The sequence below is a fragment of the Pseudopodoces humilis genome, chromosome 10 (genome assembly GCF_049639895.1).
Source record: "Pseudopodoces humilis isolate 2021_Gansu_Grassland_sample_001 chromosome 10, ASM4963989v1, whole genome shotgun sequence".
Classification (NCBI taxonomy): Eukaryota; Metazoa; Chordata; class Aves; order Passeriformes; family Paridae; genus Pseudopodoces; species Pseudopodoces humilis.
Window position 1 is genome coordinate 22,869,948 of NC_142209.1, and position 26,787 is coordinate 22,896,734.

The following is a 26,787-nucleotide window of genomic DNA, read 5'->3' on the forward strand; positions in this document are numbered from 1 at the left end:
CATGTATTTCTACAAATGGAATTTTAACAAGCATTTCCTTTTTAATGCTTGTGTCCTTTATAAATGCTTTGAAATCTACTAATTGAAACCTCTATTTATGATGTTCATAATTATATTTATTATTTCTATTAGGTAAATTCAAGGAAATTGTATATTTAATACTGTGTTCATAAGTAGAGGAGGTGAAAAGAATCTGTTGTGTAGTCAGTGGAGGGAGGAGCAGGGTAAGAGGCAGGCTTAACCTTTTCTTCTGCAGACTGTAAAGCTCATCAGCTGTTTAAGCAGAGATTGCTGGTGGAGAGGATTTCCAGTATGTAAAGGTTGCTTTACTGATAAGTATTTGAATTAATCAGGAAATTTAAAGCTAGGAACATAGGCAAACATGCTTGACTTCAGGACTCTAAGTGTAAAATATCTGAATTCTAAACAAAACTGGAGCCTGCCTCAAATTGCCATTTTTCCCACTTTTGTGTTTAAGTATGGTAAATGAAACTTTTTTTCAGCCCTCGGTCAACAATCAAAGTTACAGGTGTAAGAATACAGTGGCACTAATTTGTATTCTAACACATAAGCACACTTTGTAATACCAATAATTGTAAGTTAACTTTTACTTTATTTCTAGTGAAGGACATCTCATAGTGTATAGTTCCCTGAAGTAGGTGTTAGAACCTCTGCTCTGTGTTTATGTCCAAGTCTGTTTGCAGCTTTTTGAAAAGCAGCTACTTTGAGACCTTTTCTGTGCCCTGTGTGAATACAAATGTGCCTTGGCTGCTGACCCTGCAAAAGCAGGGTAGTTCACAGAGCTGAGCACAGAGCTGGGCATCAGCACCCTCAGCTGCAATCCTGATGCTACCGTGGATGTGCTGTGCACGTCACTTAACCTCTTCATGCCTCAGTTTCCCCACTGCTAAAATCAGAATAAAGCCATTTTGCAGTGCTGCTTTCAGGCTTAATGAGTTGTTGCTCTAAAACAACTGCCACTGCTAAATGTTGTTTTCTAGTTAATGGTTTGTGTAATTCATATTTTCACAGTTGTGTGTTTCGGTTATTGCCACAGCCGTGGCATAGAACCATGGCTCCCAAATTGTGAAGGCAGTGATAGAAATGGTCTGTGTTTGCTGCTGGTGCCATTATCAATTTGTTCTTTTTTCTCAATTAAACATTTTATATTAGAGATTGACAATGGTATGTATTCCAGAAAGCCTGGAAATCACTGCAAGAAAGGATTTGGATAATTCCAGATTGGAGGATTTTTGTAGTGGAAAATAACGTTGAATAGATATTGAATTAACTGAAAAATACATTTTGGTTTGGATGATAATGGAAAGGAATGACTTTTGACCACTTAGTTTATTGCATTTGTTTAGAAGATATAATTTGTATTTTGGAATTATCTTTTTTCTTTATTGAAACAGAAGATGTGATATTGACCCTGATTTTTTCTTTTCTACTGTGGTACCTTGTCAGAATCTCCTCTCCTTTGTTCTCCCACTGCCGAGGAAATGATGTTCATCAGCACATGTTCTCTCCTACATCTGCTCCAGGTCTGCAGCATCTTAAATTCCCATTTAGTGCTGACTGTGCACTTGCAACTTCTCCTCTAGTATTTTACCTGAACTCAAAAGCCCAGAGCAATCCATCTAGTCCGTGCTACAGCCATCCTTTTCAGTGGAGGTAAGGAGAGGTACCAACTAGGAATTTCTAACAGTTTGCTGTTGGCATAACCATCTGTGAACTTAACAGCTTTACAGTTCAAGAGAATAACATCTAACAGAAGGAAACAGCTTCTTAGTCACAACTTACTTCCAGCCATTTAGTGTTCAAGTTGATGTTGTGTTTTGGGACAAATTTTTTGTAGTTTTTGTGTAGGCCCTAAGTAGGGAAGAAGATAAATTGGGTTAAGGAATGGAAACCTGTCTGCTGGCGTGTGCATGCCTGTTCCTAGTGGTACCTTGTGCAGCTTGTACCATGCAGCAGAGGAGCCCTCACAGACATGTCTGGTGTCAGGAAAATGAGCTTAAAAATAAAACAGTGGGGTGCTTAAAAACCCCTGTCTAAGAAGTGGGTCTGTGCTAAATATTGCACCCTCTTTTATTCCCTGAAAATCCACTCTGCTTTCTTACAGAGGCTGGCAGGCTGAAGTCCCCAAGCATAGGGTATACAAAGGATAAGGAGTAGAATCAAGCCTGTTGTTAGCAGGCTTGAGTGAAGGATACAACAGTTTCTAAAGCAAAAATAGCCCAGACCAGCTCAGTTTATATTAAAGCACTTAACAGCTCAAGTGATACGTTTTTCCTTCAGGATTAGCTCTTGTTCCTCATTGTGCTCATGTGGGACAAGCACAGCCATCAACTGCCCCAGTGGAAACCTTCAGCTTTTTCACCAAGAGGAAATGTCACCAGCTCTCAGGGGGACAGCCCAGGCAAAGGCTCACACACGCTGGAGATCTTTGCTTGTGCGGTTATGAAACCAGAGCTCACTGGTACCTACTTAAAACTTGAGCCAATTTAGCACCAGAGGGCTGGTTTTGAAGTTCACATGCTGCAGGGTGGATGTGGCTGGTCAAATTTCAGTTACTCATCAGGTGGTAATGCAATAGCCCCTGAATCTGGGTGTTATTTCAGAGGGAGGTTGGTCTTGCTGGCCAGATCTGGTAGGACTAACCAGAAAATGTGAAGTTGAACTATTTTAGGCTGCTGCCCCGCTAATGCAGAGTAAAGTATACGACATCTGTTGAGTGGAAATCAGGTTGTCAGCAGAGGAAAGGAACGTTGCATGTGTCTGTCCTCATTGTGCATGGCCATGGGGAGAGGCTTGCCCAGCATCTGCTGCTTTCCCTGCACGTTGGGCAGCAATTGGTGACAAGTCTTAATAAGTTGCTCACTTTGGCAGCACTTGGGGGAAGTGAAGGAAGTGAAGTGATTGCAGAGCGGTATCCTTACATTTTAATGTCATGGCCATCAATCTCATTTTAAATGAATTTTTATTATTTAAAGGTTGGTATTGGGTAATGTTCCTTTAAACAAGGGTGATTAGGCTGGATTAAATGCTGTTTAGCCTCGGGGCTAATTAACAGACTGGTAAGTTGCAATTAAATATCAAGATTGGATTATTGTTAATGTCAATTGAGAACTGTTCTTTTTGGAGATGAGGTCTGATGATTATTGATTATTTTCAAAAGCTTTTTTGGTACTTACCGCTTTTTCTTCCTCTGAGAAGCCATCAATTTTCAGGGTTCTGACATGGGTCAGTGAGTAATTTTCTCTTTAAGAACAGTTCATATGAAAGTCTTAATAGCAAGCTTTATTCCACTGTTACTATGGTCTCCTTGATAATAATATTTTTCATATATGGGGTCCTTCCAATCATGTGCTCTTTAAATACTGAATGGTTGATGATTCACAGATACATGGTTTTGTGTAAGAGCTTAGGTTGGCTATAATAAGTTTTTATTTTTGTCGTTGTTGCTTTCACCTGTGCAGCTCTTGATCCTGTTTTATCCTGTTGTCCTTCTTTGTTGTAGTTCTGTTTACTTGGTTACGGTGCCAGTGATAGCCATTCCTGCTTGCTTAGAGCAAAGGTCCATCTTGGCAAGTTACCACTGTCATTGATCTACTCAGCTTAACACCTCAGGTTAGCCAGGCAGTGATTCATTTCCATGGCTATGCAGGGAATTGCTGGAAAATGTAACAAGAAAAACTTGTGCCTTCATATTAAATCTTTCTCACTTTTTATCTTTGGTGCATTGCATTTGCAAGACCTTGAACAGATTTTCCCTTCTTCCTGTATTTCATGATGCCATTGATAATTTTATGTCGACAGGTGAAAAACTGTTGGTGCATCTGATGTCAAGACAGATGGCATGGAAGTTCATGGCTTCTGAAAGAATTAATCTAATTAAGATGGAAAATATTTCATATGTAACATTTGAACAAATGAAAATAATGTAAACCTTGCTTAAAAGATTAAAAGGATATGTGGTCTGATTACAATAAAAACAAATTGGTAACAGGTGGAATAAAACTGCTATAGTTGATGGAAATGTGGGTTGCAAATAAGGTCATGCATCCTTAGGAAGAAAAGAGAATTATATCCAGAATTAAACAAGTGCTGATTCTTGTCTTTGGGATCTGGCTGTCTACTCTTCTGGGGGTAACAGGAAAGTCAAATTACTGAAGAAGAAAATGAGGCCATGTTTCACAGCTGGTCCTCTTTATGAGCTGGCAAATCTGTGTGCACCCATATTAGTCCTTTAATTTAACCAAAATATGAATTTACAGAGTTTTTTTATCTCAAGTTGCTTAAGAGATGTCATGAACTGATTGTTCTAACTTGGAAGTGATGAACCGTGAGATTAAAGGAGAATGCAATTACCCCTGTTTGAGAAAATGTTACATTCTGTGTAATACCCTCAGTAAGATATAAAACATTTTGAGTAATTCTAGAAACAGTTTAATTTGTTTGTGATAAAAAGGATGAAACTGTCCAGGTGCTCTTTTTCTGGCATCTCTCAGTGCTGCAGCTGAGGTAAAGTCTCAGTGGAAATTTTCTTCAATTTCCTAACAAACCAAGGGAAGAGTTGGCTTCAGCTGGATCATTGAAGGGGCATTTTCTTGTGCTATTTCAATTTCATGAATTCGTGCCAGTTGTGGAACATGTTCTTATAGGGATGTATGGTAGAGGTTATTTTTATAGGAATGTTTTCCCTTGGAAATTCTAGCTTTAATGAAGTCTATTGGAAATAGCTATTAAATTTTTTTTATAGCTTTGCAGAATAGTTTAATAGAATTTTTTCCTAGCCTGTACAAAATCTGGTCACCATTTGTGGGTGTGATGGTGACCAGACCCTTGCTGTCTTATTTAAGTAAAACAAAATGGGAAACCTAATGTTGCTCCAAAATAGTGTTTAAGCACACTACATAATTACTTGATCAGTGTGTAATTACAGTGTTATGAGTTTTATATAATTAGGATTTTATGGACATCTGTGATATAATTTAAGAATATATTAATTTATTTACATAAGAAGCCTATTCTAGGAAACAAGCCTTTAATCAATAACTGTGGTAAGTAACAAGAATATATTATACATGGGCATTCAGCAAATGTCCTGGAGGGCTGCCTGCCTTTATTTAAAGCCTTTTTTGTACAAGCTGTTGCAATGGATGAGGGGAGGCCTATATTTAGAGCGATGGCTTGTTTGGGTGTATGAGTGAGGTTGGGTGGGCTGTGTCCTGGACAAGTCTGCTCCATTGCAGTGAATCCAGTGGGCTTTCCAGATTTTCAGGGTACTGGTCAGCCCCTCACCAAAGGGTGGGGATGGGGACATCCACCTTCTTGGAATGGGTCTCCTGTTAGACCGTGGCTCTTTATTTTGTGTATGAGGATTGCTTCTGCAGATGCAGAGATCCCTTCCATAGCATAAAGATGTTTTCTTGGCACACACATCCCCAGATCACCTGAGGTTTGGGTTTTGAAAACTGCATACATTTTACAACATCAGGGCCGTAGCTGTAAAAAGAAGTTTCTTATTTTTAAAGAAGATCAAAAACATTTCCGAATTCAGACTTGATAAGTTTCTTTGTTTTTATTTTGAAATACCTCAAGGCTTATCAAAAGTTATTGATGGTTTCCTATATTTGCTTAAATTTTGCTTAGTGTAAAGTCACTTGATATGATACAGGTTTTAAAATTCGTATTTGACAAATGTTGGAGGATTAATGAAGAGGCCTATATTCAGTTTGAATGACATTTGGAAATTGTTCTGGTTTTGCAGTGTTATCCTCCTGGTTTAGTGCTTCATTTGGTACAGGTTCTGCTTTCTTAAATGTGCTAAATAATTGGTCAGAGTTGACTGCAAGATAGCATAATGTCACTTTTGGAAAGAGTGTAGATCAGCAATTCAAGAATAATGAGAAACAGAGCAACTTTGTGGATATATCATTATGCATAATGTGAAATGATGAATTTTGAGTAGGTAAGCTTTTGGCAACTGAATTCTAATCTATATCTCACATCGAATGAATGAGTTTTCCAGAATTAATTTCTTTTTTAATGGAAATTTTTCTCCTTATTTCTCTTCCTTTGTACTGGTTATTATTCTTGGGAATAATTTTTCCCATCTGAGAAACTACATGGGGGGACACACTGGTGATACTTGAAATGTGAAAGGTTCAGATAACTTCCTGTGTATCTTGGGCTGATGGGAAACTGTTTACTTTAATATAATTGGGAATATTGAGGCATGGTGGCCTGAATGGTATATTTTTTTCATGTGGAAGCATTATGCAAATGCAAAAATCCCGGCATCCTGCCTGGAGCTGCAGTAGCAGAAGAGTTAAACCCTAGAGTTTGGACCTGAGGTGTGAATTCTTGTCTCCTTCCTGGCTCACCATTTGGCTGCCCTCCATGGGACCAGTTGTAAATCATAACCTGGTGGTTTGACCTGGGAAATTGGAGGCTCCCAGAAGGGAGCTTGTACTTGTGACTTTAGAAGTTGGAAAGCTTTACTGTTTGTTGTCCATTTCACCTATAAACATATATAAACATATAAGGTTATGGTTCATAACTGTTTTTTCTATATAATCATGTTTAAAGGCTGTGTTCTGCTGGTGCACCTGTGTATGAGCTGACTCATTTACTATCCCTGCACTATTCAGAGTTTGGGATGGTTGGGACAAGTCAGCAACTTCTAGGGAGGAATGAAGAGCTCAGAAGGTTCTTAAGAGACTGCAGTAAATACTGAAGCCTTTTTTTTCTGTCCTTATCCTCAAATAACAGTGAGTTCTTCAAACGACAGTGGTGTGCTCAGTTCTGTATAAATTTTTTCCTTCCAAGTAGTCTCTCCTTCGAAGACTTTTTGATCTTGAATACAGGTACAGAAACAACCAGAGCACTTAAAGATTCCTGGCAAGGGAATAGTTCTGAGAAAGAAATAAAATTCTTAACCGGAGAGTCATGTATTTATTATTGTTGATAGACAGTGCCATGCATTTCCCAAGATTTGTTTTTAATTGGACTATGAGGCAACCAGGGGCTATTTTTAGTTTTAATTTGGAAAATCAGTGAGTGTGCAAAGAGGCCTGTTAATGTCCTGTGCTGAAGCATGGTAGAGATGTACTAACAGTGAGTGGCTGGTGTCACCTTCATGGCCTGGAGCTGGGGGGAAACAGAGGTTATTTTACACAGCTGTGTGTGTCAGCCCAGGACTGTTCCTGCGCATGAGCAGCATGTTCCTTTCCAATGTGTATCCTTAAGAAATTGCTTTTTGAAGACAGTTTTATTACAGTTTTAATTTAGTTAGATAAATCATTCAATGGATCAATATTAACCTGAAAGCTTAAGGAAGGATGTTAAGAAGGAAGGAGGACCTGGGGATAACTTTTCACCAATTTTTGGAATCCCATTTCAGCTGTGTCTCACTATCCTGAGCTGTGGTGAACTTTTTGTCTCAAATTTATGCTCTTGTTTGAATATTCATAACTACCATGCCAGAGGGCCTGCAGACCTTCATCTGCTGTAAATGGACCCACCCATGCTCTCTTTTCTACAGGCTGCCTCTGTGCTCCCCTTTCTCAGTGTTTCTCTTCCTGTTTTTGTTCATTCATCTCAAATATGCTTCTTTTAGTGCTCTAAGTTCTCTCTTCCCCTCATTTATCTCCTGAAATTTTGCTACTTTGGCTAGTTGTTATTATTCTGTCATTCAATCCCTTGTGTGGTACTTGAGAGCATAATCTTCTAACCTAGTTTACATTACACTGTCATTATGAATTATTAATGTTCTAAAATAAAATCTTCAAACCGTAATCTTTGCTGTGGTGAAAGAGCTCTGTGTGCTTTTGTTTCCTTCCTGTTCTCCCTGTCTTTTCCTTTCTTCAGACCTTTAGGTCTTTAGAGCAGGGATGTTATTGATCCAGCCGTCTGGGAAAGACTCGCTATGCACTGGGAATTGCATTGTCACATCTCTGGGCTGAGATGGGCATTTATTTATATAAACACTAAAAAAGCTGGTTTTGGAAGGAATTCTTTAGATTCTCATCAAAGACAGGCTGCACAAGTAGAAGTGATAATGTATGTTTGGGTTATAGCTCGCCTGAGAAGGTGAATATTATTTTTTGTACTCTTTATTACATTTTTGTTTTTGTTCCTGAGATTCTCACTTTTATTTGTGAGCAGATAAGAAATTTAAAATAACAGAACAGGTCAAGTTCTAATTCTCAGCAAATTCATAGGGCAAAATTTTCCACTGAAAGAAATCTGGTAAAAGTCCCTACTAGCTTTCCTCCACGCTTCATTTTAGTGCAACCGCTTGCCCGTTCTGCTTCCGAGAGACTGGAAGATTCCAGAATCATTAAACATCCAATTTTCCGAGTGAATCACCACACCAGTATTGACCAGGAGTGTTCCTTTAAACTCACGGGCGTCTGCCTTGCCCTCGCAGAGAACTTGCAATTATTTTGAGCAAGACGCAGTTGATTAGAGCCGCGTTAGTCTTTGGCATGGAGGAGCAGCCCGTGGGGACGTGTCCCGGCCTGTGGCCCATGGCTGAGCGCCCGCAGCCGCCGCTGGTGGCAAGATGGATCTCAAAACTGGGACCTGTCGCTTCTGCAACTTCCCCCTTCTCGTCAAGAGCAAGGGCGGCCGCAGGCTGGGCCGCAGGACCCCGCCGTCGGTGTTCTACATCGTGCTCTTGTGAGTGGTCGCTGATGGGAGAAGTGTTTTGTGGTTGGGAGCCGTGCTTGCTCTGCAGGAAGGGTGTACTCCGCACACGCAGGTGGCGGTGGCTTGCACGCCTCATCTGTGCTCTCCCCGCTCATGTGTTTGTTTAGGAGCCTGTGTGTTCTATTAAATACTGTGGCCAGCTGGAAATAGGGTTGGCTTTTCGTGCTGGCTGCATTTTAATAGGTAGTGGAGAAAATGTCTTTGGTAGAAAATTTTTTAAAGATTGTATGCATTTGTGCTTAAATTTTTTTTCTTCCTTTCTCTAATCTATAAGATCTGTATAATGCTACATCTAATAAAAATTTTGAAGAAAAGAAAATGAAGTAAATGCAAGGTGGATATTCCCATTTATTAACACTTCTACTTTTTCTGTATATCTGAGATGGCTTAAAAGGTCATTGGTGAGGTGGGTTATGAAAGTAATTTATTTTAAAACCAAGCAATTTTGTTATATATTTTTGTTTCTAGCTCTATTATTTAGATTTATTTGTGCCATTTTTAATGTTACAGTAGAGTGTAGGAATATATAGCATTGCAAACTGATAAATTTTGATTTTAGTATTTTAACATGAATTTTTCTCTGGAGACTGCAGAAATCATTAGGAGTTCCGTATCTGTCCATTCTGTACTTCATTTCAAAGCTGAGAATTCAGTTTGAGTCAATTTACCTTAATTTATTAAATCTGCTTCTTTATTCTAACATTTATTTCTCCACTTATATATAGGTAGACACAAATGTTAAAAGTCATATATAAAAAAAGCCTTCATTCAAGACCTTCTAAATAATATGTGTATTTTAGGAAACCTTGGTTTTGTAATGAATCACCTCTGTGGGTTTCTCAGAATTACAGTAGAACAGTTGATAGAGTTGTATCAATCTGTAGTTATTTAAAGATCTGTGGTCCAGGCTTGTTCTCATGTTGGATTTATTTTTATGTTATATATTTTTCTGAGGCTCACAACCTGGAGTAGTTTATTTGTCTGACAGTTGATGATATCTTATCACAGTTTTCCCAGACTTTATGATTAAAAGCTAAGCTTTTGCTGTGAAGATCCATAATATTCCAGAGGAATGGGTAAGATAGGGGCCAATTTCTCTTATAAATGCATGTCCAAATAAGGATGTAATTCTGCCTTTAAAACTAGATAAACTTTTTCTCCTTTTTGTGTGTGTGTGTGTCTACTTGCACCCCTCATGTTTCCCAAGCATGGTTTTGATTTCTCATGTCTCTTTTGTACCATGCTTATTTTGTGAGGTCTATTCTTATCCCATGCTCTAACTTCATTAAGAATTTATGCTTGAAAATGTAAAATTCATCCTCTTCATCTGTTCATTACATTAGCATTCCCCTTGCTCCCAGAATAACTCTTCTTAGCCAACATCCTACAAAATAAGCTTTTTGTCTCAGAAAAGGCATGGTAAATGCAAGGGCTTTACAATATCCTTAACATTTCAGCTGAGCTAAGTGTGTTAACCAGAGAAAGAGGAAACAAGCTGTGGAGTGGAACGTCCTGCACCGGAGATTTGGGTTGGAGCAAACAACCTGAATAATACTGAGAAACAAATCAGATGCCAGAGCTTGTTTTAGAGTTCAGGCTTGATTGGGTCTCCTGGGTAATAGGCTGTGAAACAGGTGACAGCACTCCCTGCTCCCCACGTGTGCCCTGAGCCTGGGGGCACCATGGTGATCCTTGGCACAGGCTGCTGCCCTGGGATGTGCGCTGGGGGTTTGTGGTCCTGCATAGATGAGGGGAGCCCTTTTTGCTTTTGTGAGCTGGTAACTGAGAGCTGAGTAACTCAAAGCCCTCTAATTCAACCACTCAAATACAGCTCAGTTTCCTCTCTTTGTTGTTTGCTTTGTTCATTTTACCTTAATTACTTGCCTGTTGTCTTGGTTTACTTTTAGCCTTCCAGTGGTATTTCTTCTTCTTCAGTCCTCACTCCCTACCAAGACAAAGTCTGCCAGCCACCTCTGCTGCTGCTCTTACCCTGATTTGTCCTTTAGGCTCTGCACTGTAGCTTCTATGTAAAATGGGGGGAAAATAATAATAAAATAATAAACCTGCTTTTTCATATCTACTTTGCTGGCATAGTTTTGTTGGAAGGCTTATGGACCGTGTCTGTCAGGGAATGCGTGTTACAGCTCTTTGGGATAGGTACAAACCCCATGCTACAAGAATTAGCAATAGCCTGATGGTGTTACTCAAGTATAGGGAGTCAGAGGTGGAAAAACTGCAAAGAGCTGAAGTGCTGTACTTCTTCATGGAGAGGCTGCTGCAGGCTGGAGTGGCAGGAGAAGAGATTAAGTTATCTTCCTGTTTGCAAATCCAGTTGCACAGTGAATTCATTAAGACTGTATTACAGGTTAAAAAGGAAGTTTTAAGTGCTTTGGGATAAATAATACATGACAAAGATGAGGAAATGCTGTGGTGGCAAGAGGAGGCTCAAGCTATGTTTTTTCCTTTGGATAAATTTTGGCTGGCAGAGAGGAGGGAGAACCTTTGGAGGAGGATGTGGGGGTTACAGCAGCACTGTGTGATGCTGTGTTTTTTGCAAGTGCTACCGAGTGTCCTTAACTACATTTTGGATAAAGCGTTAGAAGATGTCTGTGTAAACAGGAAGTGACATTTTCAGATCTGATTTTCAGTATTGTTGTTTTTCAAATAACATTTCTCGATTTTTATGGCATTTGAATCACATATGGAGGTTACATTTGATTAAATTGGACAACTGACATTTGAATCACACATGAAGAAGGCTGGGCTAGGGAAAGAATGCAAGATCCAGTAACTTATTTAAAGAGGATAATTGACCTTTCCATGGCATCTGAGCCCAGTTATCAAGTCTGTGAATTTGAAATTATGTTTAAGCTTATATTATATTGGAGTAGCTGAACATCTTACTGGTGTTACTTGGGAAGGATAGTGTTGCCTGGAATATTAACATACTAATAAGTGATATTTTTGTAAATAAAAATACAAAGAATATTTCTTATTAAATATTCATCAGATTAGGGACACAACTTGGTATTCTAGCACTGCTCACTTACTTAGTAGTGTCTTATTTAGCAGTGTTTTCACTTTAAAGATTGTGATGATAGAGCTGTAGTTGGTGTCTTCTGTATCTGAGTGAGTACAGTTTTGTGAGAGTTGTTTTAGACTGAAATCAGAGCAGTTGCTTGTGCTTAACTGTGCAGTGATATTGTAGTGCATTAGATAGCATTTCAGGCGGTCCACTAGGATGGCAACCCCTGTTAGTTCAGTAACTGTGCCCAATTAAAGTTACATGAGGAGTTGGCAGCCTCCGTGCAGGTGCTGTGCCTGATAGCTGCTTCAGTAAATGTTTCTGATCCTTTGAATCATTAACTAGTGCAGTCACTTGGATGTTCCCTGCATAAGGAATGCACACCAGGGGGAAGTTCAGTTGTTCTTCACCCCCAAAACCTTTGGCCATCAGCTGTTTGTTTAATCTCATACAGATAAGGGTTCTTTGGGAACCCTTTTATGCAGAGGTAGCAATTGAAATCCATGGGAGCCACTGTAGTAAAAGAGTATGGATCTGGGATGGTGGCTTGGTGATTTCTGCCCCAAAAGGAAGAAATCTATGGTTTTATAATTTAGCAAATGATAGAAAAGTGAACCTTGAAGATACATTTAACCTAATGTTTTCTGTCAGACTGTTACTTAGGAGTCTGGCGATTGCAGGCGGCTCAAAGACAGTCTGTTCTTCACTCGCTTAGGTCACTGTTCAAATAATAATGATGCCCCAAATAGCTCAACACACATCTCCCATGTAATTTTTGTTTTAAAGGATCCTTCCTTTTTGTTTTTTAAAGCATAAAGGAAGAACTTTCTTCTTTGCCACTGTTGAAAGACCCAAGTTTTCTGCTGGAGTTTTTACCCTTTACACACTTTTCACTGTATGGTGATACAGAGCAGGTATCTCTTCACCTGTGTTAACTTCTGCTTACTTATAGTCGTATAATTTTCTGTGCTTATTTGGCTTACAATTTAAAGTTTAAAATAAAGTCAATATGCTCTTTATATAGATAGAATGTATCTACTTACGTTGTGACTTCTCCAAAAAATTTGGCTTTGCTGGCAAAATGGCTTTAATTTCTGAGTATTTCTAGTGAATTATTCATGGATTTCAGTCTAATGACTATTTAAAAAAGTTATGTCTCCAAGTATCACATTTCTGTGTGAAGCTTAATACAGTGTAACCATTCAAGTGATAAAAGCAAGATTAGTAAGATACTATTGGTTTTTTCCAAGAGTATTTCAACTGGTTTCTGTAAGTTTTCCTTTACCACAGCATAATTCGTGAAATTAATTTCATTTGAAAACTACTGCACTATTACATAGTTCATCCTGGTTGAAGTGTTTAAAAATATAATCAACACTTTGTGTAAACTTTTCTTGGTACATAGTCAACTTAAAATGTAGTCAGTCACAGGAGTTTTGATGTTTGGGATATATTTTTTTCAAAATTACCTCATTGATCTGCTTAGTACTGCTTCAAACTTTCCAGGAAGTTTGGCTTACTTCTAAAATGACATATTTTATTTAAAAGAAGATGATCTTATACCAAGGAAATTTATTTAATGATAAATGTAGCTGCTATAAAAAAGTCCAGAAAGCAATGGGTTTCATGTGGACTGTTTGCCTAATTGCATTCTCATTTAATGTCAGGCTTAATTAATGTCCTACTTTGGTAATGGTAAAGATGAGAAATAGGGAAAGTCGTTGACACTGACTATTTATAACTGTCCAGTGGATGCAGTGTCATTAGGAGGGCTCTGGAAACTGTACATTTGGTTGACAGAGAAATACTCCATCATCACAGGAGCTGCCAAAATGTTCTGCAGGTGGTCTTTTCAGAGGACAAGTTGGGCATAAAGAAGGGAAGGTGCATTAGGAAGATTGATGGAGACTAAATATCCTGAAAGGCGAGTGGGAGAATGTTATAAAGGAAGAGGTTTCTTTAGGCTTGGAATAACTCAGGGTCTGGAATTCACAAAGAGATCTTAATGTTATTGTGAGTTAAATAAAATAGAGAACTCATCTTGTAACCTATTTGTGAGTGTGCTGTTGGCATGTTCTCTCATATACAAATATGGTATGTTTCTGAATTAGCGAGAAGTTTCTGGTCCAGATTTTCCAAAATGTTTTGCTGATTGTGCAGACATAGTAAGACAGTTCCTTTAAAAGGATTTCATTTGTCGTTGTAGGTGTGAGAAAATCCTTACGCTTCCTATATTTGTTGCTACTAAAGACAATTCTGCAAATGTTGACACTGTCATATTATTTTAAAAGCTTTTTGACAGTTTGAGTTCTTCTGTTTTTCTAAGAAAAACACTGCATCTCCAAGTGTGGTGTCTTCACTTTTTTTTTTTGTATTCTGAATTTCTCTGGAATCTATGGGTCCCAAAATGACCGCTTTGTTAGCAGAGTTAGTGTTTGTTACTTGCATGTAGAACAGGCATTTTGAAAAGCAGGAATATAAAGTGTTACTAGAAATTTCTGCTGGTTTTGAACCAGTGTTATGTAATTCTCAAAGTGTTTTTTGCAGTTGTTGGGTAAAAGCTGTGCAGAATTGTGTTAAATGGCGAGATGGGTGAATGGATATGTTTCTGATAATAGCAAGCACCCCATCCCCTTCCCTGCTTGGGGTTCCCTGTGTTCCCCAGGAGCAGCAGAGGATGGGCAGGGTTTAGCTGGATTAACATTGCTGTAGGGCTGTCAGTCACTGATGCCCATGGAGAAATGTTCTCCTAAAATGGCCTCTCCTTTTTGTGTCCTTCCTGCAAGAGATGTGAAAGTGCTGCTGCTGAGTACAGTGATAATTTGTGATATGTCTTCAACTACTGAGTTTTCAATCATTTTTGTAAAAAGCGTGACTAATACAGATTTAGGGATGTTAGCTGATTGTGATCTTATTTGCTAACTATAAGCAGTCAGGCATTTACTTTCACTGTGATAGATTTATTTTGTTAGTTAACTGAACACTTTTTTTCCCACCATTATTGCTTGTGAATTTCAATTCATGTTTTAGCTGACAGAGTAAAATTTTCATACCTTTTCAAAACCAGGTTTTATTGGAATTGGAAGGTCACAATAATACCCTGCATGTAATTCTAAAAGGCTAGTGTTCAGTTTCAACTTGATTGGTATATGATATGATGTGGACACAAAAATGAATGTGTTTGTTATTCCTCATCAGTAGTAGACAGTGGCAGAGTTTGGTTCAGTTGTACTCTAAATTAACTTCGTGAAATCAAGCCTCTATGTGATGTAGATTAATTTTGTAAAAATGTTTAAAAGCACTAAAAAAGATGGTCGTGTTGTGCAGAGAGTCTAAAAATCCCATTTGCCTGTTTTGAATTCCAGCTGGAAGGGAATACTTTACTCAGTCAGACGCTGTGATTCTTGATAAATGTATGAATTAAAAATATGTAATTATTTAATGGAAAATTATGAAGACCATCTAATTCTTCCATGAGATTATGTGGAAGACTAAGGCGAGTCTAGTGGGATTTCTTTCTCCCAGACATTTTTGTGTATTTTTTTTTAGGGCTGTATTATGCTTGGAAGGCTGTGCCAGCTGTTGATTGTCATCTTTCACATGCCTGTGATAAAAAGCCACTCAAGAAGGCTGAAATATGAGAACGTCATTAGCTTTCCTACTGGCAGAAGTGCTTAAAGAAGCCACAATAGAAAGAAAATAGATTGCATACTGAAATTAAAAAAGAAGGCAGCTCCAGTGAGGTTTTGTTTAGACCCTGGAAAAAGCAAAAACATGGCAAGAGGGTTCTACAGGCACAAAAGGGAATAGTGAACTTGTGGCTGATGTGCAAAGGGGGTGTGTGGGAAACCTCTGATGTGCATCACACGAGTCCAGCTTGTTGTCAAAATTCATCTGGTTGAGTTGTTTTGGAGCACCAGGTGCTACATAGGAGTTTGTGTTTACTGTGAGTGATGTGGACCTGGTGTGGCTGACTTCAGGGGGGAGAATGAATTTCTGGTTTTAAACTGATCTTAGGAGGCATTGGAAGCTTTTTTAAAATTTTTATTAATTTTTTTTTTTAAATTAAAAATCCGCTTGGGTTACTGAAGATGAAAGATGGGATTTGTTTGAAGGTGGGAGATTAAGAAAAATAAGCAAAATGCCTCTGATGTACCTTAGGAAAAGAAGAGCCACCATGTCAGAATAAAAACACAAACTAGGCAGTCAGTGGTGCTTTCTGTGCAGACACAGCTCACAACCCCCATGTGTTATTCAGGATTGCAAACAGTGCCCAGTTATGGTTTCGAAAATACTGAAAATATTTTGTTTGTAATTAGATGAGCACAGAGAAATGTGTAGAAAGCATGTATGCTGTGTATTCAGCAAACTCCAGGTTTAAAGTGTATATATTAGGAAGAGAATAAATATCTCATTTTGCACTGCCTCCTAAGGTGGAGGGAGGGAGGCAGGGATGGAGCAGGGAGAAAACAGAGGCAGTGGAAACAGCAGCAATATGTACGCTTGCCTGCCTGTCTCACATTAATGGAACAGCTTGCACGGTCTACAGGGAATTTGCATTGGCTCTGTCACTGGTATTATTTAGTTCCTTATTTATTGCTAGTGGCTTGATTGTGCTGTATTTTCCCAGCAATGAAAGCTTTTAAAGATCATGTCTGACTCCTTTTGGACAGTGCTGTCCAATTTCTCTCTGCCTGCTACCAGCATGTTGAGACGATCCAAAAGGTAATCTAAGGATTTTGCGAGTAATTCTTACGATGTTTTTCTAAGCTACTTGTTTTAATACTGTTTAGTCTTGCTTCTTTTCCTGTTTTAACAGATTGAATCATATTCCTAGTGTGTTAGATATGATTTCTTAATTTCTGAATGATTTGTAATTGTATTCATTGTAAAAATCATACTGTGCAGATCCACCGTTCGTTCTTTTTAAATATATTTATTTAAAGGCATTGTTCCTTCTCATACTATGTGAATGTGATAAGGGGTTTGTTTCTACAAAATGATGGATAGATGCTTACTGGGAGGAAGCTGCTTTATTATTTGAATTAGCAAAACAGTATTATGTTGAAATAGGCAGCACCATGAAAGACTTGCAAATATTTTGACTTACAGCGCTTACAGTCTTCACAGAGATATGCATGACCTTAAATTTTAAATAGTGCTGTAATACATTTAGCATCTTTTTTTTTATCAGAGATGTGAATATGTTAGTGTAGCAGTTAATAGGATGAGTGTTTGTATTTACCCTGCTCTCTGGATTTTGATAAAATCCCACTGAAGTGTGTGAACGAATGAATGGTATCAGATCTGATGCAGTACAGGGGTGTCTCTTCAAGACTGGGAAATATCAACATAATTATCGCTCATCAGGTGCTCTGCGGAGCTTAACATTTGTAGCCTGAAAACTTACTGGTAAGACTGGGTAGGTAGCTAATCCTGACTAAAGCAGTATGTTCAGATTTATGAGTAAACAGTTGCAGCTGGTACCAGAATTTCTCAGCAGCTGGTTTGTTGATAATGTTAATAATCTATGTAAGGCTCAGAATATAAGCTTTGGCTGAATATAAGCTTAGGGTGAATTTTGTTCATCAGCTATCAGAAATTATATTAATATTTTTTAGAGGCTTGTAGCTTCTATCAACTAGTATTTTGGGGGACTCTTAATTTTTTGTTATTATCCAACATTTGTGATTTGAATTGCATCAAAGTTGTGTTCTGTGCTGCCTGTGACTTCTATAAATCTTAGTGGCAATGAAGAAAGACTTTGTAAATAAATAAGGATCTTAGTTGCCAGAAATTGCATTAGCAGTGTTGTTGTTTTCAAAATTGTTGTCATTAGCCTGTTTTTTAAAGTAAAAGAGCTCCTTGAGGTTCAGGTTGTGTGTTGATGTCTCTGCTCCAAGCAGTAACTTTCACAGCCATTGAGCACTTGTAGCAGAGGTTTGATAAGAGTGACAGAAATGATGAAGATAAAGCTTGATATTTCCTTACAGATTTCTTGAATTTGGCGGGGGAGAGGAAAGGGAGGCAAATTATTCTCCTGTGCTTCCATTTCCAAAAGCTAAGGTAGGCTGGACCTGGCTTTCAGGTGCTCTTGGCCACCAAGCTGTGAGCAGTGTGGTGTAGTGAGCCCTGGCTCGCCGTGGGAGCCAGGGGAGCTGGGCAGAGCCAGGAGTGAAGGAGCTGCTTCAGGGCAGGTGGGGGACAACACCTTTCCATAAGAAAATAACCTGTGTTAGACCTGCAGATCCTTTCAGTACTGCTGCCTGCACAACTTTGGTTTCCTAAAAAGCTTCTCCATTCCAGATGGTGTCCAGTGTGCTTCAAGGCAGTATTTTGTGAAAATTCAGCAATAATAATCTTCCAAACAGAGTGGACACCCGCAATGTCTCTCATAACAAAAACAGACCATCTTTGTTTTTCAATATCTTGTTAGTGTGCCATTTTGAATTTAAAATTACGCATCAAGGTCAGAAACAATTTGAGAGATACTAACAAGGTTTCAGGTGTGATATTTTGTCAGAAAACGCCTACTCAAAATTTACAATTGCATTTATTTGTTAGTAGTTGAAGTACAAAAAGAAAGAAATTGATCTGTAAATCCGCTGAGCACCTTAATGGAAAAGAGATGACTTTTTATTGATTTAATCACATAAACGAGTATTAGATATTTCAAAATGATCAAACAGCACTCTGAGTATTCAGAGCAGAGAGCTGCTGCACGAAGTCATGTGGTGGAAATCCTATTTTGCACAGGATGGAAACCACAGCCTTCAGCCAGCCTCAGAAATGAAATATTTGAGCATGTGTGACAGTTTGCTGGGAATATCACCTTCTGCCGAGGCGGGCTGGCAGCCTGCCAGCTCTTTGCCTGCCGTCTTGGGGGAGATGGGTGGGCAGGTTGGGCTGGTCTGAGGAGCATTGTGATAAATCACTGTAATAATGTGATTCTTGCCAGGGTATCTGTCCTGAAATCCCGTGTCCACATATGCAGTGACTTTGCTCCTGAGTGTATCTGGGCTGTGAGAGTGGTTGCTGCCCATGGAGTGAGTTGCCATGACCTGGGTGTTTCTGTGGGCTAACGTTCTCAGGATTGTGGCATCTGGGCATTAGGAATGGAGTACTCTATCACTAAATAAATAATTTCCAGTTTTAATTTGCCCCATTTCAAAGCATAATGCTCACTTCTTAGTGCACTTCTTTGAAAATTATGATTTCAATTTAAATTTCTCCTGTAACTTTGCAATCTTGGTTTAGCAGTAGAGAATTTTTTACTGTGACAAATACTCAATACAGTTTTCCTCTGCTCTGTTTGTAAAACTTCTGTACAGTCCTGTTGCATTAGTGATAGCTTGTCTGCTCTTAATTCAGGGCTTCTCCACCTTGGATTTCTCTCAGTTTTAATTTGGTTTCACATTTCCAGAAAGGGTTATTTATGGTATTCTGACTAGTGAGCTATGGCACATTTCTCCATAATGGCTTCTGATATGTTCTAAAAATCCTAAAGGGCTTGACTCCCATATGACTTCTCCTACATTAGGAGGCAAATGGGAAGGACTCCTCTTTCTCCTCGGTGCATTTTGTGGAAATGAGCTCTCTCGTGCAGCTGGTGGGATTCTCGCCGCAGCTAATGGCTCTGGAAAAGTGAACCATCTGCTGCTCCGGTCAAAGTGGCTGGATTGTTTCTTCTCCAATGTATTCCCCGAAGGATAGAGAAAGTCAAGAGCAAACTGTAAATACATAAGTTTCTCATGGGAGGGGTGACATAAACATAAATCACATTTACCTGTCAAACTGGTTCTGTATAAATATTTATGAGTTTAAACTATAGGAGAAATATGAGAACTCCTTGGTTCAAAGGGCATGTGGGGCTGGTATTCTGATATCAGCTCTATTGAGGCATTGCCTATTGAAATTGGATTATGGAAAGATAAAGCATAATTGTGACGTATTTAAATTAAACGTCTCTGGGTTTAAGTCCTTTTGTTTCTTTACACTTTGGGCGTATCTTGAATATACTCTTGTGATTTGATATTAACAACACTGTATAATTGTGCAAGTGAATGTTTGTTGGTCTTATGAAACTGACTTAGAATGCTGATTTCTAATGTTTCCTCATTTTTTCATTTTAATCCTCCCTGGGTGGAACAGGCTGTGACTGTGGGTTTTAATGATTTCACTTTTGTTTATTGACTTTCTCTTTGCAAAGATGGGAGATCTGTGTGCTGAAGCGACTTTAAAAACAATTCTGGAGGGTGAAAACGGTGGATTTTTGTGAGGAAGGGCATGTTGGATTTTTATCCACAATTGCCAATGATACTTCAATTCTCTTTCCTCTTCTCCTTTCAATGAAAGGGCTTTAGTAATATAATAATTTGTTAAAATCACAAGAATTAACTGCTCATGAGGCATGAAGCGATCTTTAAGTAACAAAACACCTTTAAGATCAGTGATTCTATGGAAATCATTATATTTCATTATGAACAGTTCCTTGGTAACTAAGAAAAATGCTATTCCTTATTGAAATAGTCAAAAACAGTAAGAGAAACCACCTTTCACTGGAATGGAAATGAGTGAATGGAAATAATCAGGTGGCCAAGAACACATAAATGGTGCTTTTTGATTTATTGGTGTTTTTCTGGTAACTTTTCAGCTGCCATAGCTGGACCATGTTAGACAGTGAGTCCATACATATCCCCCCAAATGTATTCAGTGTCTTTTTTTATGCTGATTCATCTAGATTGACATTAAGGGATTGTGTTTTTCAGAAGGATGCCACCTCCTCCATATATACATTGTCACTTTGAAGAAAAACAATTAGTTTGATGGTAGCAGAATACTTACTTTATTGTGGTAACATAAAGCTAGCATTAAAAATGTGAGTCTATACTATAATTAACTTTAAAGTGACAGCTGTCACGCCACACATTTCCTTGCTTAAATGAATAACATAAGAAATGTTTCCCTTATGTTGGGAAGGATGGGAAAGACTTGGAAATTTGACACTTTTGATAATACTTAGATGAATTTTTTTTTGCCCAGCTCAGCATATTAAATGACCTCCTGACGCTCATAATTAGAGAAGAAATTTTATTCAAACTACTTCTGCTAGGTATTTCAATATGGCCTTAGGACAAAAGCACTGCTTGGGGGAGAAAAAGTTTCCACCTTATCTTCTGAAAATCTCTTTATGACTGTTGGCTTGCATGGAAATGTAATGGGTGTTTCGCTCACTAATGGATGATTTTTGGGGAGCTTCCAATGCACTCTGCATTACAGGTTATTTGCACTACTTAAATACAATAAAAGAGGCTGGTCCAATGAAAGGAAGGAAGGTCCTCCTAAAACCCCCAAATGTTTATAATGATTCAGGAAATCCACCTGGACTTGTAATTTTTAGTTTATGTGGGATTCTGTGTATATCATATTTTATTTTCATTTTGAATGCTGTTGGCAGTTTCCCTGCTTGACTAAAATCCAGGGAAGGGCTCTTAGAGGGTTAACACTGAAGTTTTGAGCCTTGAAAGCTTTTTGTTCAGATCGAAACTCTCTTGTATGAACATTTGGCTATTACCCAGGACAAACCAGTTTTTCAAGTCAAAACCTTTGTGGAGAGGAAACAGAGCAACACACAAATTGCAGACAATTTCATGAATTATTTGGATCCTGCACATGAATGAGACTACTCAGTATAAAATAATTTTGCACTGGTGTTTTAAGTGAGCTAAATGAAGTACTGGGCCAAGAGACTGGTTTGAGGAGAGGTATGAGGAAAAGGGAGATCTGAACTTTACAGAGGACACTCAGATCAGGTCAGTTCAGCTGTGGAAAGTGAGACACACTGGCACGTGATTGGCCTGGAAATGTGCAGTTCTTGTGTTTAATTGAAGTCGACACATTTGGGTGTTGGAATCCTTACAGAGTCTGTGCATCTGCTTATTTTGACTGTTTTTTGTCTCTGACAAGCGCATTTTAAATCCAAGTGCCCACCAGCCTAAAGCTCTGGGATGGACTTGGAGATGCATCTGGCTCTAAGGAGCCTCTGCCCATGCCATGATGGCCTTTGCAGGCCCCCGGTCTTTGGAGAGGTGTGAAGTTGTGGTCAGGAGCAAACTAAGAGATGTAAGAGCACTTGGGATTCCTGTTGTTTTACTGTCAGCTGAATCTTGAACTGTACACCTTAGAGCAAAATGTTTGTTATGAAAAGGAGACTTTACTTAAGGGACTGAGAGACACATTGTATGGCATGTCATCTTTTATCACTGGACACCTACCTGGAGAGAAATTACTTTGTTTTCAGTTGGGTGCTCAACACTTTGTATTGACCACCATTTTGGTTACATATTCAGCAAGTAAACATCTTTCAAATCATTAAGGAAAACACCTTTGAAGTGATTTGATTCTACATTTGTAGCTAATTATCAGATAATCCCTGAATAGTTTTTCCTCCACTCAAAGCTCAATTATCTTATTTTTTTCTATTATTTTGAGGACTACTTAATACTAAGTGTTCTTTAGAGTAGATTTGCTGATAAAATGAAACACACTTCTGTAGTGAAATATCACAGGTTATTCCAGGTCTCTTAAAAATTTAGTTTTAAGGACTATACTGGTGTAATTTTTTTTGGTTCTATGACAGCTGAAGGTGGAAGGGTCCAGAGAACTGGGATTCAGAAGGGGGATGCTTATAAGTCCTGTGCAGGGGAGTCCTTGTGCCAGATATGAAATCCAAGCCACCTGATACCAGTCTCTTTTGTCTATTATTTTAGCAATGCTATGCAGTAAGTTGGATGTGTTTTGAGATTGTTAGGTTAATCAGTCACTGTCTTTACACAAAAGTGCCTCAACTGTCATGTTTTATACAAGGACAAAGCTTAGTCATGTACTGAAAATCTAAGCAAATGTTATGCTTATATATCAGTATGATGCCTCCCCATGTTCATTACTGCCTGCTGTGTTTATGTAGCACTAAGCACATAATTTAAACTCCTTCAGAATTAATAGAAGATGTAAACGTCACTTGACGTGTTCTATTTGATGTTGAAGGAGTTACTTCTGGTATCATGCGACACTGGAAGTGAGCATGTGCCAGAGGAGAGACTCACAGTGACGTGAGATTAAAAATCTTCTGCAGGCACACACGAGAACAGTCTTTCCCTGAATCTTTGTTCTCCGAGGAAGTGAGCTTGAATCCTGTGGTGGCATTTGAAATTACTTATTTCCAGTATATTGTGTGTTTTCCTGTCCTGTAATTTTTTTCCAGTTTTGATTGCATGGTAAATTAGGATGTTACAATTAGCAGACCTAATTTAAATTAAGCATGATTGCTATGGAATTTGAATACCTGACTTTCTGTAACTGCATTTGTCTTCCTGTGTGTCTTCATTTGTGACATTCTGCAGTTTTCATGGGTCTCATTTGTTTTCCTGCTGGCCATGCTGGTTTCAGACTACATGCAGAACAGAACTGGGGCAGCAAGAATGCTGGGATTTCGCAATACATGGCTCCCAGAAATGAATTTTACATCACCTTTTACTTATACAGAAATAGGCTAATGTTATTTAACCGCCCTATCTTCCCCCACATTGTCTCAGAGAAAATTTGGGCTGTGTTTTCTTGTGCTTGTGTATTTCTGTTAAAGTTTGTTAGACACCATTTGTAAAAATATTGCTCACATGTTCTTAGGTCCTTTAGTTATGAATAAATGTATAAAGCATTCAAAAAGCTTTTAGCAGTTTCTTCACTTGCATTCTGATCCAATTTTGCATAAGGTACCTTTATTAAATATCTGCTTTTTTAGCAGCAGTGTAAATTATGGCTCTGATTTTGCTAGGTTTTAGTTTTTTCTTACTTTCTTTTATGAATTCTTTTTGTTATCAGCGCTGCCATCCATTTATTTTTGATACATTCATATATTTGTATGCACTGCTGTCTGCCAATCAGTTGGAATTGATTTTGATTTTACTTTTCAGCCTTCTTAAGTAGAATAGCTCTTGAAACAAGTACCCTTTCTTGGCAGTGGTGAACTGCTTCACCCTTTGGATGTACTGCTGGTACAAGCTTTAGCTGTCAGCTTCTGACTTCTAATATTTATGTTTTTCTTCTTCTCAGTTTTGTGAATGGTTGTTCCTGCTTCAGTCCACTAAAATTTCAAAACCCTGTGTGTGTATCTATTTGTAGTACACATTTGTATGGTTATTAAACAGGAACAGCCATCCTTGTATGAAAAATTGATGGCTGTTGGATAATGAACATTTGGCGCAGCAAATAGGCTTTACACAAAAGAATGAGGTTTAACATGTAATCAGGCTTGATTGTTCCAGAAACTTCCCCTTGCTGCAGATCTGAGGGCTGCTCTGTGTGCCAGGGCAGGATCTGCACCCAGGGCCTCCCCCTCTTCTGCTGCCCTTTGTGCTTTTGTTGCTCCATCAACACAAAATGCCTCCTCCAGGTGTATTTTCTTATTATTTTAGTAGTCAGCTTACTCAGTCTGATATACACTGATATACACTGCACTATAGCTATCTAATGTGTTTTTGTAAATAATTTTTTCATGTCTTTGTAAGTGTGTTGTTTTTATCTGGGACAGTGGTTTATCGACAGACCTGTCTCTGTAAATGAGTAAGGACCACATAAACCAAATGCTTTATTTCAACACTGCAGTGTATCTCTCTACATGGGTTTACACCAGTTTTAGTGGCTACACTGAGCATTTTCAATGTCCACAGAACTTCCCTTCTTTCATGTTTAGAGCCAACATTTACCTCAGTAGCCTCTCTTCCCTCTGCCATTCAGTGAGTGCATTGATTAGAAAGGTCCTAAGCAGCATTTCTTCTTCTAAAGTAAAGGGAGCAACCTGAGCAATCTGTATTCTCTCTCTGTATCTGTTTTGAATTAAATCCCCACGTTGGCAAACACATCTCACCTTTTTTCCAGTCTTTGCTCTGATAGGGAACTGCTCTGCTCAGCTCTGGTTGAGTCCAGGCAGGCAGGGCACAGCATTTTCCTCTCTAAACTTAGTCCTGGACAAATGTCAAAAGTTTTGTAGCCTGCTTACTGAGATTACAGGTTTGTTAAGCCCAGGTGTTTTCCTAATATGTCCATTGGACTGTTATCAGTCTACCTTAGTACACTCATGCTCTGCTGTTATTTTTCAGAGGTGTTTTTAAGGATTTTTCTCCCATCTTTGTGTGTATGCAAACACATGAGCAACAAACTGTTTGCAATGCTTCGGTTTGAAGGCCCTCGGAGGCTGAATGTTTGTGTGTACATGCATATACGTACTTTAATACTTTCACAGAAAACTGGATTTCCCCTTTTGAGGAAACAAATATTTCTTCATTGGACTGTCTCTAGAAGTATCCTGTTGTGTTTTTTTTTCAAATTTTATTAAGTTGATGCTGATGTTTTTCTTTTGATTTTATTTTGTAAGAAGCTGCTAAGAGCTGGGAAACATCATTGCTTTAGGAAGGGAGAGGGTCTTGGTGATGAAAATGGAAAGCACATTCTCACCTTCTAAGTTTAGAAGCAAAAGTATAAATTTAAATGATCATTGCAAGGTAGGCAAATTGAGACTTTGATTTTTTTGGATCTATGTCATTATCTACTACACTTTGCAACTGGGGATGAATTTGAGAATTTTTTATCTATTAAATGATTCTTTTTATATGTTCAAATTCTGCAAAATTAAGAAAGGCAAAATGGAACCCCAATAGAATAAAAGAGCAAAATTATCATAGCAGGCAATGGTTAGGGAAGTGCCTGGGTCAGAAAGGTAGGAGGGATGACAGCGTTGATGTATCCGTGGTGCAAAACATGATATTGTATATGTTGCAGCTTACCTTGGTTTTTTGGGTATTTTTTAAAAGGTCAGATATTTTGGTACCCTTAGCTTGTGAGTTAAATCCAAAATATCTACAAAGCATTTCTGTCAAAAAGTATGTAGAACTAAAAAAACTGAGGGATGGTGATTTTACAAAAAGCTGCCTAAAATGGTGTGGAATTGGTTGATGAGGAGCAGAGGAGTGGGTTTATTGTCTAACACCGTGCTCTCTTTGTTGTCTGCTCTTCTGGCGTGTCTGTTCAGGTGCCATGTTCTGTTCAGGATTTTCTGTGCTCTGGTATGCTGGAAGCTGCTTGCAAGTTAAATGTGCTGGTGATGCTTAAGAAAGTTGATGTTGCAGAGCTGAGGATGGCAGTAAGTGAGGCTCATGTGTGAAATAGCAGAGGCACCAGGGCTGGGAGCACAGCCCAGCACTTGTCTGAAAGCCACAGCAGAGATGTAGTTCCAGCTGGTAGAAAAGCACATCACGAGTGTAGCACTCTGCCAAGCAAGCAGAAACCCTGACACTCTTCACTGGGGTTGTTATTGTTGGTCTCCATAGCTGGAAAGATGAGTCTTACCAACAGAGCAAAACCTCAGTAGAGCTGAGGAGAGTACCTTAAGAACATGTACTTTTAAAATGTGCAAATAATTTGGTTGTAAACATCCCAGTCTTGTTCAGAATGTTGCCACCCTGGTTATTACTCTACTGTTCAGCCATGTGAAAATCTGTGTGCTGTGCAGTAGAGGCAACTCCCCAGACAATCTGGAGATTAATTCTAAAATAGTGTATTGTTAGAATAGATTTAAAATTAGATTGGTAATTAATCCTCATGCTGAGGTTTGGAACTGCAGGTAGCTGATAATGAGCTAATTTGTAACATTTTTTTATTCTTTATTCTTAAACTAAGAAAATGCTCTGAAACAAAATGAAGAGAACAGTTCATGTTGTGTGCTACAAAGCACAAAGAAAGGAGTGTTCATATTATTTTATGTAACACTTACATTAAAGCTGTAAAACTTTCTTTCCATTTTCAGCTCATTTGCTTTGTTTCCTGGATGCATCTTTGGGGAAGGTGTCTAGAGTAGGTTTGTTATATTGCACACCTGTATGTAATTGTACGCTCAGTGGTTAGGGGATTTGAAACAATGTAAAATGACTTTGTCATTTCATTCTGGAATTTGTTTGCTTGGATTTTTTGGAGGAAAAGAAATGTGA

The 26,787-nt window shown here is 38.5% G+C and overlaps 1 protein-coding gene across 5 annotated transcripts in view; it reads left to right on the forward strand.

Moving 5' to 3' along the window:
• The window catches only part of MAST2 (microtubule associated serine/threonine kinase 2), a 188,240-nt gene that overhangs the window by 88,475 nt on the left and 72,978 nt on the right, over positions 1–26,787 (forward strand). Inside the window, exon 5 of one of the 5 annotated variants that reach the window (XM_088060081.1) lies at positions 1,468–1,674. The exons of the other annotated variants lie outside the window; for them this stretch is intronic. Within the exon in view, the coding sequence (XP_087916207.1) occupies positions 1,468–1,674 (207 nt within the window). The remainder of the gene's footprint in view (positions 1–1,467; positions 1,675–26,787) is intronic. 5 annotated transcript variants of the gene reach the window in all.